At 37.4% G+C, this 21,116-nt stretch overlaps 1 protein-coding gene across 2 annotated transcripts in view; it reads right to left on the bottom strand.

Annotated features, from left to right (window-relative positions):
* LOC126419779 (lanC-like protein 3) overlaps positions 1-21,116 on the bottom strand; it is a 93,600-nt gene that overhangs the window by 36,050 nt on the left and 36,434 nt on the right. For both annotated transcript variants that reach the window (XM_050086956.1, XM_050086957.1), the window contains exon 3: positions 2,996-3,277. In XM_050086956.1, the coding sequence (XP_049942913.1) occupies positions 2,996-3,277 (282 nt within the window). The remainder of the gene's footprint in view (positions 1-2,995; positions 3,278-21,116) is intronic.

The raw sequence follows: 21,116 nt of genomic DNA, 5'->3' as shown, positions 1-21,116 counted from the left end.
ACGTGCACAGCCAACAAATTATGATGCAGCCCTGTAGCAGTGCAGTCACTTACTAAACTTTCCTCAGCAAGTGTCATGCTCCAACACCTGTACAAGACATGCTATCACCATGCAATGCTAATTATTTCAAAATGCTGCAGTCTTCATCTAGAAATGTCTGCAGTACATAAGTAATGATTTTATTCTATTTTATTTATTTATTTATTTTTTGGCTGAAGGGTTGTTTTGCTTTCAAAATAAAGCAGATCATTTTCCTTTCTTATGTTATTAACAACAAACGTAAAACCTCTGCTGAGCCACTGAGGACCCGGGACAGCGGCTGATCAAACATTTATCAAGGAAGAACACTAAAGAGCCATACATATTTGAGTAGTTATTTTACTCTATTTTGGCAACCAGTTTCGACATTTCAGTATGCCGTCTTCACGCCCCATGTGTAGACATTCAGATGTTTTGATATCAGCAATCAGCAATCAGTGTTTGGACACCATGAATTCATTATTCGAGTGCTTACTTTGAAGACTTGATAATAACTTGATGTCAAATCTTCAAGGGAAGCACTCGAATATTAAATTCACAGTATCCAGACACTGATGGCTCCAGTATGCCAATATCAATACATCTGAATGTCTATATACGAAATGCATTAGGGCCTGAAGATGGAATACTGAAATGCTGAAACTGGTTGTCAAAATAAAATAACTTCTGAAATACATGCAGCTGTTTGGTATTCTTCCTCGATAAAAAAATGTCATTATCACTGAATTCACAGCTTTTGCTCTTTTTATGTAACCTTCAATACCTTGTTACTGCCATTCCTTTCTACCAAGACATCTTTGTGGGATACTAACTGTTGACTTGTGTTACTATGTAAATATCAACAGTTAAGCATCCTGTGATTAAAATTTAATAGGATCTCCTAAACGCAATTTGTTGCACCCAACATATCCAACGCATCCCATTTTCAAATAATTCACTTTCTTCTTTAAATGGTTCTCTGGCTAAGGTTCAATATTTTCTTCTTTGCCTGTACAGCCAGAAACTCAAATGCAAGTAGCCATTGTCTTTGGAACACAATCATCACAATGTCTTTAACTTACTTTTCTCTCCTATTTCCTTTTCCACTGTATGATATTTCATTTATTTCTGTCCATTGCACGTCCTTTGCATCAGTGGGTACCACATGGAAAAAATTCTCTTTCATTTGCTCAAAATGCAGAAATTAAAATTTTTCAAGCTTGATTTATAAACTGGTATTGGATTCATCAGTATTATTTTATAGTGATATATCCAATTATAACCAGAGACTCTCAGTCATCTTAAAGCTCTACGCCACTATCCCCTCATACTCCTAGAAAGTTTTAACAAACATAAAACCAATGTTTATGCTAACACAATATACTTATGCAGTACACAGTCTACAAATTGCTTTGTTATGATTTGAGGTCAACACTAATTTTATGATGACATTAAGAGAATAGTTTTTTGTATGGCATGATACTTGAATATTTCCTTCTTTATGGCAAATTTTCTATTTTCTATGATGGCCACTGGAAGTCTTTATTCTGCAACCCTGACTGCCAGTGCTTTTTTGAGGTGAGTACAGTGGATGACAAATGAGATTTGTCGCCTGTTGGATAACTGACACAATGGACCCACCACAAACTGTCAACTATGTCACTGTCACATGGAAGAACCATAAACATTACAAATGAAATCACATATTAATACACAAATAACTCAAGAATGATTCTTGGGCAAGCTTCTCATTTTCAAGCCCAAATTATTCTTCAAACTTATATTTTTCTTAAGTCTACACATTTGGTTCCAAATTTGGGCTCACATGCATTCTGTTTCTTTAACATAAGAAAGAAATCATCTCATTTTAATCTATCTCTGACAAAGGAAGTACTGGAGGGACGGTGCAATGGAGGTGAGGGTGGTAAAGGACATGTTAGATTTTCATCAGTTCTTTAAAATTACTACAGTAATCTTATGTGTAACAATCAAACGCAATTTATTGTATTGCATTACTCGTATGTATAACACAGAATATGGAATATTATGTCTGAAGTTTAAGAGATGATGTGCCATAATTAGAGTTATATTGCATGACATCAGATTTGCTGTCTGCACCAACTCTCAACCAGACTGTTATCTTTCAACCTAACCTTGATTACAAGCAATGCTGCAGATCAGTCTGTCTGTGCAACCTGATGTTGTTGTGGTCCTCAGTATGATGAATGATTTGCTGCAGCTCTCTATGCTAGTTCATTCTGCACAAGTCTCATCTCTGCATTACTACTGTGCCTAAAATGATTTGAACATGCTTACTATAGTTGAGCCTTTGCCTCCTACATTGTTTACCTCTGAAATTTACTTTCATTACAAAATTAACTATTTCTCAATGCCTCAGGAGGTATGTGTTTAGTCAAGTTGTGCTGTAATGATATTTTCTCCTCGACCCAATTCAGAATTTCCCTCATAATCCTACGTAAACAAATTATTTACAGCATTCTTCTGTAACACGATTTTTCAAAAGCTCCAATTTTATTCTTGTCTTATTTATTTAGTATCAATGTTTCACTTCTATTGTAGACTACACTCGAGATAAATATTTTCTTAAGAGACTTTCTACCAGCCCAGTTTATGTTTGATGTCGATAGATTTAGCTTCTTCCTTGCTATTGTCAGTATTGGCTCCTCAGTAAATTACTGCCAACAATTCACACACCCATCTCTGTCAGTTTTGTGCAGAGACGATCTTGTTTGCCAAGGTAAAAAAATATATTAATTACCACTAAGTCTTTGCGTGTCACACCAGCTATTGTGCAATATCACCACAGCAGTTCATTTACTTCTTTCTTCCATCATAAAATAGTAGCTTACAAACATAATGGAATAGGGTAGGATGTAAACATCTAACAAATGTTTTGATTATTCATCAATGAAGTCATGTCTTCCTACATTTACAGAGACAAAATTTCAAGACTTACCCAGGTATTCTGTATCATAATAAGAATACATCAACGGACTTGCACTGTGATGTCTTTCTGAATAGCGGCGCCCTGATTCCACAATAGCACTGCAAATTTCATGAATATCTTTCTCTGGGACAATATTTTTTCCAAATTGTTTGTGAAGCCATCGTGCAGCAAATAAATAACCAGCACGACCAACAAAGAGCTCATCACCCCCACAACGTAAGAAGTTCAATGGTTTACAGTTCTGAGCAGCTGCTGCAAATTTCTTCAGGCAGTTCTCTGCTTCTGTGGTGTCTGTAAGCAAAATCATCAAGACATTCATAAGTAGCATTACTTAGTGAAAAATGAATTAATACTAGGTGTACAAATTAAAAAAGTGGCTCTTGCTAAAAAAAAATAGGTGACTAATGTAAATTGTTGTGACACAAAACATTACACACAAGCAACTACCTGAAATTGGAGGGTTCTATGTCACACAGATATAGCATGGAATGGACTGGGCCACGTGGTACAAGTGTTTGCTGTACTGTGCCATGAACCAACCTCTCCTGTTTCATTTCCAAGTTATCACTAAATCTGAAAGTACACTAACAATGTCACAACTTTCTCCAGGATACGTTGCTGAAAACTAGATGAAATGGATAATTCTTTGGCCAGATACGGGATGTCCAGCCATCCCATAAGCAGGGTATCCAGCAGCCAGATATTCGGTTGAACAATGCCATGGACCATGTCACATTGTGTAGGCTTGCATGAGCCCCTTGATATCAGGCACAGATGATTGAATGGAATGCATATATTTAGACAGTGTTTTACATGAGTGAAAAGAGAAAATGACATACTGATTGACTGACTTGGCTCTATGATCTTTTGAGAATTGCGATCTCTTTTGCTTGTTATTTGAGGTTACTACTGAAAATAATTTGTTAATTGCAACATAAATTACAAAAATGTTATTTGGGAATATTTTGATACACTATGTGATCAAAAGTGTCCAGGCACCCCCAAAAACAAACATTTTTCATATTAGGTGCATTGTGCTGCCACCTACTGCCAGATACTCCATATCAGCGACCTCAGTAGTCATTAGACATCGTGAGAGAGCAGAATGGGGCACTCCGCAGAACTCACAGACTTCGAACGTGGTCAGGTGATTGAGTGTCACTTGTGTCATGTCTGTACGTGAGATTTCCACACTCCTAAACATCCCTAGGTCCACTGTTTCTGATGTGATAATGAAGTGGAAACGTGAAGAGACACGTACAGTACAAAAGCGTTGTCTCTTGCCTGATAGAGACCACCGACAGTTGAAGAGGGTCGTAATGTGTAATAGGAACACATCTATCCAGACCATCATGCAGGAATTCCAAACTGCATCAAGATCCACTGCAAGTACTATGACAGTTTGGCGAGAGGTGAGAAAACTTGGATTTCATGGTTGAGCAGCTGCTCACACTGGTAAATGCCAAACGACGCCTTGCTTCATGTAAGGAGCATAAACAATGCACGACTGAACAGTGGAAAAACGTTTAAGTATCTTCTTGCTTCCCAATGTTGAAGAGCAATTCAGGGATGGCGACTGCATCTTTCAACATGATCAAGCACTTGTTCATAATGCATGGCCTGTGGCAGGGTGGTTACACGACAATAACACCCCTGTAATGGACTGGCCTGCACAGAGTTCTGGCCTGAATCCTATAGAACACCTTTGGGATGTTCTGAAATGCTGACTTCATGCCAGGCCTCACCAACCGACGTCGATACATATCCTCAGTGCAGCACTCCGTGAAGAATGTGATGCCATTCCCCAAGAAACCTTCCAGCACCTAACTGAACGTATGCCTGCGAGAGTGGAAGCTGTCTCCAAGGCTAAGAGTGGGCCAACATCACACTGAATTCCAGCATTACCGATGGAGGGCGTCACGAACTTGTAAGTCATTTTCAGCCAGATGTCCGAATACTTTTGATCACATAGTGTATAAATAGTGACAATAATAAGTATGCTGTTTGTTGTCTGAGTCAAATTTCTCATAGTGGAGAAGGAGAAAACACAGGTATTAGCTCGTCTCTTATTGTTTTGTTCAGAATTTTTTTATTACGCTGATCAGCAATGTGTTTGCCTACAGCTATAATGAATAATATTGTTATTTAAGTGCCCCATCATCATTTTCTTTGGGCCTCTGTCCAACTTCAACACGGGGTTGGCCGTGTTACTATGGATTTGGCGATGTTAGTGTCAGAGGGTGGACAGATGCCCTGTGAGCCATGTAACTGAGGCGGGACGTGGGGACCAGCCCGGTATTCGCCTAGGGGGATGTGGAAAACCACCTAAAAACAACATCCAGGCTGGCTGGCACACCAGCCCTCGTCAATCTGCTGGGGGGATTCGATCTGGGGCCGGTGTGCCTACCTGAGTCCAGGAAGCAGCGCATTAGCGCCCTCAGCTAACTTGGCAGTATTGTTATTTAAGTGCCTATTTATCAAATTCTCATTTTAATTAAACTTATTTGGGATGTGCAGATATTTTTGTGAAATATAGTTAAAAAACATTTAAACACACAAAAATAACCTAATCTATCTTAAGACCAATGTAGTTTTTTTTTCCACGCAACACAGTGGTTGTACACTGCAGCCTGGATGCAGCCTGAATAAAGTATTCATGCGGCCCATGGTTCTCAGCTGTATGTTACAACAATAGCATATAGCAACTAACAGCCAAATCCAAAAATGCCAACTAATGCTAGGAGCTTCTTAGGAGTGTAGTTTTCCTGCTAAGTATTGAATTTACGAAAATATCAAAAGAAAAATTTAAAGTTTCTGTTACTTCTCATGTATGGACCTGTTTGCATAACAGTTTCAGCTTCCGGAGTTGGAACAAAAACAGGCTATGTTGCTATATGTGGCTGATCATGATATGCTTACTAATTTGATGTCTCAACAGTAGTGTTTGATGGTGCAGTGGGTTAAGCTTCTGAAGTTCTTTGAAGAAATAAGTTCTGGTCTCTCCTGCATATTCGAAGTAATACTTATGTTGTGGCATTCTATAACATTTTACATAAGGGTGAGACAGCACAAAAAGCTTCCAGTTTACCATATGGTAGCATCACTGGAAGCTGAAGGAGCGTCGTTTCAGTTCCTTAAATGATAATACAAATCACTTGATTGCTACCATTCTAGATCCATGATAATCTATTTTACGAGTTGTTGAAATTGAAAAAGCTCAACTGAAGGTCCTATTGGAAATTTGTGAAGAATCTTTCACCACTAGCAGTCCATCTCTAATGCCTACTTAAAGAAATGTAAGAGATGAGACTGAATCAACTGTGACTCACAAAGCCCACAGCACACTTTGGAACTGCTTTAACAAGGTGGTAAATGAAAATAATAATAGTATGACAGTCAGGAAACAACTGCAAGTTAGATTAACTGTTATTTGAAAACAGTTCAAATGAATCACAATTGCAACCCTTATATTTAGTGGTCTGCTAAAGTGAAACAATACTCAAATTTGACGAAGTTTGCCAGAATTTATTTTTCAATGCCTTGCAGCACTGTGTATAGTGAAAGACTTTTTTCTGAGCCTGACCTTGTTTCCAAAGACAAGCAAAATTGCTTATTTCCTCCTAATAGCAAGAAACCAGTTTTCATTCACTATAATTTACCTCCAGTTAAGTTTGATAACTAATTTACTTTTTGAAACTTCCTGGCAGATTAAAACTGTGTGTCAGACTGAGACTTGAACTCAGGACCTTTGTTTTTCATGGGCAAGTAGAGCACTTGCCTGTGAAAGGCAAAGGTCCCATGTTCGAATCTCGGTCTGGCACACAGTTTTAATCTGCCAACAAGTTTTATATCAGCGCACACTCCACTGCAGAGTGGAAATCTCATTCTGGAATGGTGTTTTGATTTGAAGATATAGTGGTTTTATTTGTGTTAAGGGTACTTCACATTTGAATTAAATAAAGTGAGTTTTCCGAAATTTTCATAATTTTTTGAAAATCCAGTATCTGCCAGATATCGACCAACTATCTAATATCCAGCCTGATATTGAGTAGTTGCTGGATATCTATTTCATTTCTATTGAAAACCTTAACTGTAATATGCATTACTGAAACGAGGATGTACAACAACCATTCATTTTTTAGATTTTGAAATTCATCTCCTGATTCCACTTTCAGATATTTTCATACTTATTTTCAGGAGCCACACAATTATACAGTATTCTTCTTTCAGTGCCTACCTGGTTCAGGTGTTGGCAATCATCATAGCTATTCTTCTATTTTGGTAGCAACACAGAATAGTTCTGTTGAAGACATATTGAACCAACATCTAAGGTTGTCGAACCAAGATATTCATCTTCTTCCAGGACCTCTTCTTGCTGTTTATTTTCCCTTGAAGTATTTCTTGTAGCAAATCATATCCATTTATATTACACAATATTTCCCAGACATTGCAACTTTCAGCATTTCACTATCTCAATTAATTTAGGTGCTGTGTTCATTCTTCTCAAAACTTCTACGTTTGTCACCCTCTTGGTCTACCTATAAAGCCACAATTCAAAGGCCTCCAGCTTCTTCTGTATGTTTTTATTTAAGGTCCATATCTCTACCCCATATATGAGAACAGAATGTACAAAGCAGTACAAAAGTCTGATTTTTGTTCTTAGAGTTATGGCTTTTGAAGACAGCACTCATTTTCTGAAAGACACTTGTTGCTTTCCCAATGCGAATCTTGATGTCTTGCGAGTTATGCCAATTTTCATTTTTTATGGTTACAAGGTATGTATATTGCTTTACCTTTTCTATAGTTCTTTGGTTTATGATTAAGTTTACTCCTGTAATATTTTCTTTACTCACGACCATGAGTTTCGTCTTTGTGGTGTTTATTTCAAGCCCATACTGCCCGCTAGCTCTTACAATTCCAGTCATTCATAATTGTAACGCTTAAATACAATAGGCATCAACATATCGAATGCTGTTTAATATTATTACATTTATCAAAATTCCTTCTTCTACTTCTTCCAGGGATTCTAAGAACATTAATTTTGAGTATATATTAAATAGTATGGGTGGCAAGATACAACTCTGTCTTATTCCCCTGAGAATTTTGACTACTTCAGTGTTTTCTCCATCAATACGCAACACTGCTGTTTGATTCCAGTACAGGTTCTTGAGGATTCACAAATCTCTTTCCTCCATTGCAATATTTCTCAAAATCTCCATCAATTTGCTTGTTTTAGCCTATCAAATCAAAAGCTCTGTGTAATGCAAACATGACTTATATACATCATATAGTATTACAGTAAATAAATGTGAACCTTTGAAGACAGATATTATTGTATATGAAACTGGTTACCAGAAATAAAGTCAATGTCTAAATCTAACAGTAAATCCACTCATCCATTATCAGTAACAATATTTAAAAAATGGAATTATCAGAGTTTAAGTTAATGTCTGTTGTACACATTCACAAATTTTCTTTTGCTGGCGTCTATGACCAGCATTCTCTTGGACAATTAGTTCTGGTTTCCATCACCTATTCTCACTGACATAAACCTTAAATGTTTTACTAATGAGTTGACTCTAGATTACAAATGAATTAATTTTATACTTTACACATTACTATTTTCAATGTTTATGATCACCAGATCATCACTACATCAAATTTCTGACACAATGTATCTTGTCACAGAACAACACTTAGGTTGGATGTGGTTAGTCAAGTTGTCAGTTTTCCTAATCAATGACTGTTCACCCATCTGGTAAAGAATTAACTAAAGATGAAAATTTGGTACTTCATAATGGAGCTAACTTCAGTAGCACAGCCGGACAAAGAAATGCAAGTTATGGGCATACTAAAATGCCTAACACCACTCACATTCAGTAAGGGCATTCCCGCCAATGTCGCAGGCCAGTCACTTGAAATTCTGTAGCAGGCCTATATAAGAGGCTATACTGCAGCTGGCTTGCCATCATTTTTTCTTTGCAGACTATATTATCCATCTCTGCCTCTACAAAGTGAACTAAGAACACTGCTGCTTTTTTCTTGGACTGGACTGTATAGTGATTGCCACGCCTTCCAATTTATCCCACGATTTACAGTGGTTCGGCTGCTCTCCACAAACTGGTTCCCATTTCCATACAGTGCTTCTATTTGATGAACATGTGGTTTTCACCACCACCACCACCACCACCAAGACTTATTTGCGACTGACGTTAATACTGCAATTACATGCAGAACACTTTAGTCATGTTTGGACTTACATGATTTTAATCAGCAACTATTACTGCTCAGTTTTGTGGACTACTGGACAGTTTATTCTGTTGTTACAGAATGCTATTTTTATGCTCAATAAATGACTCTTAAATCTAAAGTGAGGGTTACAACAGCCACTTTGTTGTGACATCCCTAAAAGTTCTCATGGAGGACATTACAGCAAAATAATGAGGCAGGAATCCATCGGTTACCACAATAGGTCATTTATGAAATTTGGACCAAATAGATTAAAAAAATTAAGCCCATTGAAAGTAATTGTTTGTAAGTGTAAAAGAAGGTGATTAGGAGTATCAATGCAGATAAGATTATTACATTTTCATCTAACAAAAGTGTTGCCACAGTTCTCATGAAGATCATTGATCTTTCTGATCCAACTACTTACAAAAAGCTTTAGTAATATTGTAAAATCAGATTTTTAACAAATCCTAAAATCAAATTTTGGACAAAAACTGTGTAAGTGGTAAAAATCTTCTCTCTCTCTCTCTCCCTCTCTCTCCATATATGAAACAATTCTGCAGGAAATAAATTGACCTGTTTAAATGGTATGGCAGTTTATAAACTTGAGATCCTTTTGAGACCTACTGATAGTGCTATAGGATCTGTCACCCACCAGGTGACCAAATATGTAGCCTCATTATTCAGACCCTATGGTTGTAAACTGACAATTATATTAAGAACTCAGTGTCTTTTAATGAAAAACTGTAGGACACAAATGTGGGTGGTTGTAATATTCTTGTTAGCTTAAATATAGTCTCCTTATTTATAATGATCCCTATGAACAAAGTTATTTTTCACAAAGAAAGTATTTTCTGATGGAAATAGTCACTTTCTCTGTTTAGACAAAGTCTTACTACAACCATTTCCAGTACAGCAGTGCACTTTACAGGCACATTGATGAGGTTAACATGCAGGGAACTCTTAGTCTAACTGTTGCCAACTTGTATATGGAGATTTTTGAACAATGGGCACATCAGACTGCCAATTAAAGATCAGTTAAGTGGTACCAAAGTGTGCATGATAGTATAATCTGGTGGTGTGCAAAACTTAAGGATGAAAGCAACTTTTGTATGAGTTGTCACTGCCAAGTAACACAGCTTAATGAAACTCTGATCATACACAGAAATAACTGCTACAGTATAGGACAGAAGGTAACTGAAAGAAATCAACAATGAGACAAACAGAAATGACACTTATTCAAAGAAAATAATTACACTGGAATTACTGAAATTTATGGTGGCTGTGAATGTTTGGTGCATGTGGACATGCCACAATATGTCTCCCCAACACATCCCATAAGTGCTTGATGGGAATTCAGTTGAAGAAAAAAGGACAGGCTAGATCTTTGGCCTCATATCCTCTCGCTCCAAGAGCTCCTCCACCTGCGCCGTTCAATGCCGTCGTGTTGTTAACCACAAAAATGAAATCAGGGTCAAATGCACCCCTGAAAATATGCACATGGGGAAGGATTACAGTGTCAGAATAATGTTGACCTGTGATTATACAGTGTTCAAAGAGTTGGCTGTCAGCACGCTCCAGCAATATTATGCCTACTCACATCATAACACCTGTATCACCAAATTGATCATGTGTGGCAGTGTTTCTGAGTGCATTATGTACCATCATGTGGTGAGAGGTGAGAACATGTAATGCATCCAAGAACACTGTTGATCTTGATCAAGCTTAGCAGAATAAAAAAAATTTGTTTTGTTCACAAACTGTTTCACAGCAGCCACCCATGATGGACTCCTGTCTCCTTCACCAGAAACAAACCTAGGATGCCCCTTGATGGGAGTTGAATGCCTCCTGATAAACATAAAAACAGCTTTCATCGCCCAGTAGCAGCCACTGGACCCTGATCTGCTACATTTATCTAGTTCCAGTTTGCCATCTTAGTTCTAGATACTCACACAGCTGTTTTCTTTTCTCCAATTGTTTATTTAATTTTCCTATAAGCAGTATCCACCTTTCCCGTAGTCATGACTGACTCTACAGTTTTATATTTTTCCTCTATCCATTTCTGATTTGCTATTTTGAGCTCCATGTCAGTTTCATGAAGCAGACATGGAGGTCAGCCTTTCAATTTTCCCTTGATGCAACTGACAGCCAATGGCTGTCCAGCGAAGACTTATTGTGTTGAGCCCAAATGATGCGACAGATGGCAGTGTTGCCCAAGTGATGAACCCAGGACTATAGGCTGCAGCCCTGTGTCGGATGGCATTGGACCCCAGCAGCACATAGCTGTGTGGATCTCTTTTTGAGCTTTTGACCATGAAGTGGTGAAAGGATGGCTAGTGGGCGGTCTCGTGGAGATGGTGGTAGAGTGAAGGCAGTCTGCTGGTGAGGCCGTCAAGCAATAGTCGTCGGTTCACAGCCTGGCTGCAACAATGGTAGCTGCATCAGGACATCGTCGTGCCGCAGTGCTGACTGACATAGGGCTGGCATTGATGCATAGCCCTGTCATGCTAGTGATCTGTTTGGCTGGCCTGGAGGTTTATAAAGGTCCAGAGCGGGCTTGTCAATGCAGAAGACAAGCATTGTTACATATTTTAAGTGCCACATAACTCCCTTGATAATGTGGGAGACAAGTACTGCTGCGTACTTCAGGGCCGATGACACTCCCTGAAAGCTAGCCACTGCCAGAACTGGGCTGCTGTCGATATGACAAAATGCTGAATCCACTAGTGGCAGCTAATGCCTCGATACAGCATCGGGCTCTGGTTTTGGCCTATGTTGTACTGCAAAGAAACGATGGCTCAGAGGAGGAAGTAATATATAGAAGGGCCATACAAAGGAAATGAACTAGATGACTATATTTGTTAAAAGAGTAGAGGAAGTAGATGAAGATAAGATGAGAGAGGAAAATTTGACGGAGCACTGAAAGACATGTCAAAATAGGGCATCTGGATTAAAGACATTCCCTGAGAATTATTGAGAGCTTTTGGAGAATCAACCATGACAAAACTGATTCTACCTAGTATGCAAGATATAGAAGACAGGTGAATTACCTTCAGACTTCAAGAAGAATTTAATAATCCCAATTCCAATGAAGACAAGTGTGGACAATGGCAAATATTATTGAAGCACAGTTTAATAAGTCATGATTGCTGAATATTAGCATGGATTATTTACAGAAAAACAGCAAAAATTGGTAGAGGCCAACCTTAGGAAAGATCACTTTGGGCCATACTGAACCTACAATTTATCCCAGAAACAGAAGAATAACAAACCTACATATGTAGCACTTCTAGAGTTCGCAAAACGATACAACAATATAAACTGAAATACATTCTTTCAAATTCTGAAGGCAGCAGGAATCAACTATCATGGATGAAGGTTATGTGAAACATGTACAGAAACTGGAATGTGATTATTAGAGTTACACATGTAAGGGAGGTTGTGGTAAAGATGGCAGTTAGACAGAGCTGTGGCCCGTCATCCGCATTATTCAATATGTACATTAAGCATGCTGTAAAGGACACCACAGAGAAATTTGGAACAGGAACTAAAATTCAGAGAGAAAAAATAAAAATTTTAAAGTCAACCGATGAAATTCTAATCCTGAGAAAGACAACAAAGGACTTGGGGGATCAGTTTAACAGAATGGATACTGTCTATTACTGTGGAAGAGATGTGGCTTCACAACTTCCTGTCATAAATGAAATGGCAAATAAAGCAAAAAAGACAAACTTGCTTTCATCTGCTGAAAAGATTCTGGGCAATGCTTCTTTTGAGATGCTAAGATATTATTGTTAACAATTACTTTACACAAAAAGTAAAACAATGAATTGCAAAAATTATGTGTTTTCTGAATCAACTGGGGGAGAAAAAAATGCAAAGAAGAGCCCGTGATTGCAAAAGAAACACATTTTTAAAGTTCTTTGGCAATAAGAAAACACTGTATTAAACATGGTTTGTCGAAAAGATCAATCCTATTCATCAAATTAGCACCATATTGATATTTACCTATTCCCACGCCGTAAGAAATTTTTTATGAAATGCACTGATATGAAACAGGTTTATGTTGAAAATAAGTGTATATTTAATTAAAAGACCAGTCATTAATTGCCTGGTTGAAAACCTCTTCCTTTCTCTCATAAGAATGCCCTTACTACTAGTGGTTAATTTCAGTTCATGTACCATAATTTTTCTTAGGTGTCTGTAAATTTCTTTTAAGTCATCTTTCTTAGAGTGTCCTTTTTTCCTGAATTTCTGCTCCAAGAGAATGTAACTTCAAAACAATTTCACCAAGTACCCCACTGACTTCTTTATTGCATCCACCAGTAAAAAATTACAAGCTCCAAGCAAGGTACACATCATTATTACACACTACCCTACAACATCTCTACAATATACAAAAAATTATACAAGTCAAGACAAATCACTCTGGTCAACAACGATACAATTTAGCCCTAATTATACAGGGATCTACATTGGTAGTATGGATGAGAACAAGACAAAAAGTCCAGTAAACATGAGCTCTAAAATTTATACTTACTTTAAGGGTATTGAGCAAAGGAAGGTTTCAGATTGATTATGTAATGCTAAGACAAAGATTAGGAACCAGATTTTAAATTGTAAGACATTTCCAGGGGCAGGTGTGGACTCCGACCACAATTTATTGGTTATGAACTGTAAATTAAAACTGAAGAAACCGCAAAACGCAGGAATTCAAGGAGATGGGACCTGAATAAACTGAAAGAATGAGAGGTTGTAGTGGGTTTCAGAAGGAGCATTAAGGAACGATCGACAAGAACAGGAGAAAGAAATCCAATAGAAGAATGGGTGGCTTCGAGAGATGAAATAGTGAAGGCAGCAGAGGATCAATTATGTAAAAAGACGAGGGCTAGTAGAAAGCCTTGGGTAACACAAGAGATATTGAATTTAACTGATGAAAGGAGAAAATATAAAATAGTACATGAAGCAGGCGAAAGGGAATACAAATGTATAAAAAATGAGATTGACAGGAAGTGCAAAATGGCAATGCAGAAATGGCTACAGGACAAATGTAAGGATGTAGAAGGACACATCACTAGGAGCAAGGTAGATACTGCCTATACAAGAATTACAATGACCTTTGGAGAAAAGAGAACCTCCTGTATGAATATAAAGCGCTCAGATGGAAAACCAGTCCTGAGTACAGAAGGGAAAGCGGAAAGGCAGAAGGAGTATACAGAGGGTTTATACAAGGGAGATTCACTTGAGGGCAATGTTATGGAAGTGGAAGATGATGTAGAGGAAGATGAGAAGGGAGATATGATACTGCATGAATAATTTGAGAAAGTACGGATAGACTTCAGTCGAAACAAGGCCCCGGGAGTAAACAACATTCCGTTAGAGCTACTGACAGCCTTGGGAGAGCCAGCCATGACAAGACTCTTCCATCTGGTGAGCAAGATATATAATACAGGCAAAATATCATTAGACTTCAAGAATATAATAATCCCAATTCCAAAGAAAGGAGGTTCTGACAGGTGTGAAAATCACTGAACTATCAGTTTAAAGTCACGGCTGCAAAATACTAGCATGAATCCTTTATAGAAGAATGGAAAAACTCACAGATGACGACCTTCAAGAAAATCAGCTTGGATTCCAGAGAAATGTAGGAACACGCGAGGCAATACTGACACTATGACTTCTCACAGAAGATGGGTTAAGGAAATGCAAACCTACGTTTATAGCATTTGTAGACTCAGAAAAAGCTCTTGACAATGTTGACTGGAAAACTCTCAAATTCTGAAGATGGCATGGGTAAAATACAGGGAGCAAAAGGCTATTTACAATTTTTACAGAAACCATATAACAGTTATAAAGAGTCAAGGGCACAATAGGAAAGCAGTGGTTGAGAAGGGAGTGAGACAGGGTTGTAGCCTATACCCAATGTTATTCAACCTCTATAATGAGCAAGTAGTAAAGGAAACAAAAAATTAATATTTAGTTTTGTAAACAACAAACTAACGAGTCAATAATACTAAATCTACCCTCTGTTTACAAATTACTGATATCATCTACATTTTAAATTTTGGTAACTGTTTTTATTGTGGGATGAACTTTCAATATATAACATGGAATTTTTTGTAGTTGCATGTTTTTCTTTTCTATCTCTCTCTCTCTCTCTCTCTCTCTCTCTTTTTTTTTTTTTTTTTTTTTTTTTTTTTTTTTTTTTTTTTTTTTTTTTTTTTTTAAAATAATGCCCATCATTCTTTCTCACAGCTGAAGTCACGTGAAGAATTAATTGAATTTGGCCCTCAGTTTTGTAGCAAAGAGCTTGATGGGAATTCTTATTACCAGATTTCAAAACAGGTGATCAGGAGATAAAATTTCAATGTGTGGCTTCTCACGTCTTTTCATTACAGGGCAGTTGGGGTTAATGAACTCAGAAATATTGGAGGGTATGCTGGTGTGCTCATTCGGAACAAGTTTAGCATACTAAGTTGCTTCAAAGTTACATTTATTGATAAAAAGGAGTGAACTCCTGAACTTCAGTAAACAGTATGGTACCTTACGGGGTGTCTTATTCAAAGTCAGTCATCAATATTCAGTGAGCATTAGGTTAAGTGAAGAATGCAACATGGAGATTCAAGTGCTACATAAATTCAGACACTCAAAGATAATGGAAGCAAATTTCACCATCTCTAGCACAATTTGAGTTGAGAGAACTGGCTTGTGATCTGTAGGAAAAGAAATCACAAAACGTTAATTGCGGACAAAAATCTTTCCGATAAATGAATTAACAATTATAGAAACTTCCTAACATGATAAACCCAACTAAACTCACATCCAAAAGCACATTCCAAGCGCACACAGAAGTGGCACATGACCTCGCCAGACCTCGAACAGTGACTGTTAACTCTGAACAAAATTCAACCCTGCCCCACTCCGTGGACAGAGAAAGAAAAAAAACTTGGCAGTGGCTATATGACCAATTGACAAAACAAATTTGCAGTGGTACCAGGTGTCTTCTTCAATCATGAGACAGCAGACACAATGCCTGGTTGCTCTGTTCAGAATTTCCCACCAACTCAACTTCTAAAATTTGAACAACCATTTTCCTTGAGTGTGGCTCTGAAGGAACTAATAGTGAGGTCGTGTGTTGAAAAAGGAAGGGCAGACAAACATCCCATGAAATTTGTGTCGCAAGCTAGTCTTGGAGACTTAAAACCAATGGTTGTTTCCAGGCCATGCTAGAAGGTGAAAGCAACAAAGTCCATCCAAAATTATCAACATGCATGCATTTGCAATTACACTCAGATTCCATCTATCAAACATCCATCCCAGTTTAATGAAGGTGAATAAAGGTACATAGGATGCTGAATATCAGGCATGAAAGAATGAGAATAAAAGTCAGTCAGATTAGTTTCCAGTGTGCTCTTTCCCACTGTCATATCATAAATCTGAGAAAACACAGGAAGAGAAAGGTCACTCTGCTGAACTTGATAAAGTTACAAAACCACATGTTAGATGAACTGACTGCCTCCTTTCAACACATTTGTACTGCTAATTCCTAACAACCTTTTTGTTACTGAATGATAAAGCAACCCCAATATATTGCAAATAAATCTGCAACTCCTTCACAGAAATGAAAGCTGACTATCCACAATGAGAGTACACATTTGTTACAAAACATGCTTCCTCCTCTTCGTGAAGTGATCCTCACCTAACTCACACCCTGCACCCCCATTTAAAATCAACTAATTTAAAATGCATATGCATGCACTACATTTACTGTTTGTAAATCACTTGATTGCTGAGCTTCTTACTTCTGAACTGATAGAGACTGAAGGACCTCACCCAGCCAGTCCTTTTGTTTGACCACTGTCACCACGATGATGATGATGATGATGATGATGATGATGGATAATAATAATGTGTAAGCCCTACAGCAGTCATTATATAGTTACTGTCAAGCTGCACTGTCAGTTATTTCATTTAGTGATGTGACAAGAATAATGAAACAATTGTTGTTCTACTGCTGGAATTTTTGAGTCATTTAAGCATTTGTACTGTACATGTCACAATATTACTATCATAGATACATGGTACAAAGTATGTGTGTAGTGGGAGAACTATGTGAGGAAGATGATGTTTGTACATTTGTATCACAAGCTGTAACCTCAATCATATTGTGTCACACGTTGACACTAGTATTTGAAAAAAAAAAAAAATCAATTATTATTAACTTATGTAATTAGTAGTATTGTTTTAATAAATAGTGATAACTGTAATGATCTTTTAAAAACAATTTAGTTTTGTGACAAACACAATCGATCCCTTTTGTTCTTCCCCCTCATAAAATTTAATTTTAACCCTCAAGTAGTAATTACTCCCCGATTGGGGACCACTGGTGTACAGAGAAAACTAGACAAAACTAAAATGTACCTATTCAATTCAATCATGGTTTCACTGTCTGGAACAAAAATATAACATGCATCTGCACGGTTACCTTTAGACCTGATAAAGTTACAAAACAATTGATTTCAACAATTAATTTCCTGTACTGTGGTTACTGTCTCCATTCCACGAAGCTGATACACCGACAATTTCTGTTAACACTGGTTGGCCTTCCCGTCAGTGAAATTTGAACAGAAGATTTTAAAATGCTTGCTTCATGATATCTTAAATGTTCGAATGAAATGGTGACTGCATAGAAAATGACATGCAATCTTGTGTACTTGGAACAAACATTATTTACTACTTCCTTACAACTCATCAACTATTATGTTTCAAATGCTTTAGTTCTCCGACCATGCATATCGTAAAACCACCATTTTATTATTGTATGGAGGTCATTTTGTTGGTGATATGCTCCCTCTGTAGCAAACCTCTGGAGCCAATAACATTATTTAAAAACCTAGAGATAATACTACAAACCTGTATTAAATGGAATGAACACATTAAATTAGTAGTACGGAATGCAAACATAATTTTAGATTTTTGAGACACATTCTGGGAGAGTGCAACACACCTGTAACCTGTTCAAAGGTACTGCTTCAGTGTTTGGACACCCAACATTAAAACTGAAAGGAATTAAGAAATGTAATGCAAGGATCTTACCAAAATAGAACTTAAGTATGTACCTCAGTAAGAAACACAATGACGTTCTCGAGAGAAAATACTGAATTTGAGCACTGATTTTCAATATAGACTGTGCAACAACTTCGCCACCTCCAAAGTTTCTCTCTTACGTGGTTCACAAGAATAAGGATAAGTGAGATTAGAAAAAGGACGGAGCAAACAAATAGTTATTAATCTACCCTCCTCCATATATTGCTATGGAACCTGACAGCTTCAACTCTGTTTCTGTTCTTAGTTTCTTTATATTGCTGTGGAGGAGAAGATGATGAGACAGTACTGACCTTTTCCTCACACTGAACTAGTAGAGCAATGACTGTATCAATCACCACAGTACCTAAGGGAAGTGTACCTGAATATGTGGATGGTTACAAGGTCTATCGGTGTCAGGCATCTGCTATTGTAATAGCAAGACTACAAATACTTACCCAGATTCAAAAGAGAGTTGTATTGGAGCCAGTGGCTCTTTCTTCTGGTAGAAGAGTTGACGGAAAAGGAAGAGGGGCAAAGGTAAAGAACTACAATCTTCCACCAGAAGAAGGAGCCACTGGCTCTGACAGCATGTGAAAGTTAAATCTTTTTGTTTGTGTGTACTCCCGCCACTGCTTGGTGAGTAGATTGTTTTTATCTATCCATTTACATTATATTTCCTTGTTATGTGTGTGACATCAGGGTTGTCACAAGTTTCCCCAAGTGAAATTCCCTAATATTTTCTTGATTTCCAGACAAGTTTTAGGATTTTTCCCTGACAAATTTTGAGATACCAGGGGTAAGTAAAGACGTAAGTTGACAAAAAAAAAAAGTAATGATTTATGTATTTCTAAATGGGTTATTAACCCTCTGGTTTTGAATGAACAGTAAGTTGTCTCCTTTATAAGATTTATGATCTGAAGGGTAAGTAAACAGGTAAGTTGTAAAAATGAAAGCCATTTTTAGGTGACAAATTTCTGTTTTTATTTATGAGTTAACTTTAACTTTGAATTAACTGCAGTCTTGTAATTGCTAACACTAAAACAGAAAAAAAACTGAGACAAAAACATTTTATTCAAGAACTTTTCTTCTGTTACTGTTAGCTTATTTTTTTAGTTGATTTTTTCATTTTTTAAATACACAGATGGTGACTGTAAAACACTCACGTAAAAATGCTACAAAAATATCATCCCTCTTCAAATGCTGAACAAATACTGACACATATTGTAGTAGCCAGCAGAAAGATCGCAAACCCAACATTTAATTACAATTTATCACTCCAATATCTCATACATCATGTTGATTTTAAGGTTTTCACATGAAGACCATGCGATATCTTCCATCAACGCTTTTGAAGATAAAACATATTTTTCATGGAATCAAACCATTTAAACATATGTAATGGCATCAATTCATCATACAAATTGTTTGAATCACAGTGCAATAATTTAATATGAACAGAAAACTGTCCGTCAGATTAAAATCAATCACAAATCTGAAGTTTGTCGAAACTGCTTTTATATCAAAAGCGATAACAATCTTACGATTAAATGAAACTAGACAGAAGTTTTGCCTATTCATTATGTGAAAATTCATTAACTTTCAGCAAATTAGGTGACACTATCAGTCCTGTCATGTAAAATTCAAACAAAAAAGGTGCAAGAAAACACACTGCATGTATAAATGAGCAGTCAAAGGATTCAGGCATTATATTTAGCCTTAAATTATAGAGTGCATATTTTTACATGCACTCTATAATTTAAGGCTAAATATAATGCTAAGGCTAAATATAATAATAGAGTGCATATTTTTACATACCCCCCCATGAACCATGGACCTTGCCGTTGGTGGGGAGGCTTGCGTGCCTCAGCGATACAGATAGCCGTACCGTAGGTGCAACCACAACGGAGGGGTATCTGTTGAGAGGCCAGACAAACGTGTGGTTCCTGAAGAGGGGCAGCAGCCTTTTCAGTAGTTGCAAGGGCAACAGTCTGGATGATTGACTGATCTGGCCTTGTAACAATAACCAAAACGGCCTTGCTGTGCTGGTACTGCGAACGGCTGAAAGCAAGGGGAAACTACAGCCGTAATTTTTCCCGAGGGCATGCAGCTTTACCGTATGATTACATGATGATGGCGTCCTCTTGGGTAAAATATTCCGGAGGTAAAATAGTCCCCCATTCGGATCTCCGGGCGGGGACTACTCAAGAGGATGTCGTTATCAGGAAAAAGAAAACTGGCGTTCTATGGATCGGAGCGTGGAATGTAAGATCCCATAATCGGGCAGGTAGGTTAGAAAATTTAAAAAGGGAAATGGATAGGTTGAAGTTAGATATAGTGGGAATTAGTGAAGTTCGGTGGCAGGAGGAACAAGACTTCTGGTCAGGTGACTACAGGGTTATAAACACAAAATCAAATAGGGGTAATGCAGGAGTAGGTTTAATAATGAATAGGAAAATAGGAATGCGGGTAAGCTACTACAAACAGCATAGTGAACGCATTATTGTGGCCAAGATAGATACGAAGCCCACGCCTACTACAGTAGTACAAGTTTATATGCCAACTAGCTCTGCAGATGACGAAGAAATTGAAGAAATGTATGATGAAATAAAAGAAATTATTCAGATTGTGAAGGGAGACGAAAATTTAATAGTCATGGGTGACTGGAATTCGAGTGTAGGAAATGGGAGAGAAGGAAACATAGTAGGTGAATATGGATTGGGGGACAGAAATGAAAGAGGAAGCCGTCTGGTAGAATTTTGCACAGAGCACAACATAATCATAACTAACACTTGGTTTAAGAATCATGAAAGAAGGT

The sequence above is a fragment of the Schistocerca serialis genome, chromosome 9 (genome assembly GCF_023864345.2).
Source record: "Schistocerca serialis cubense isolate TAMUIC-IGC-003099 chromosome 9, iqSchSeri2.2, whole genome shotgun sequence".
In the NCBI taxonomy this organism is placed as follows: Eukaryota; Metazoa; Arthropoda; class Insecta; order Orthoptera; family Acrididae; genus Schistocerca; species Schistocerca serialis.
This window is presented reverse-complemented; position numbering and strand designations above follow the sequence as displayed.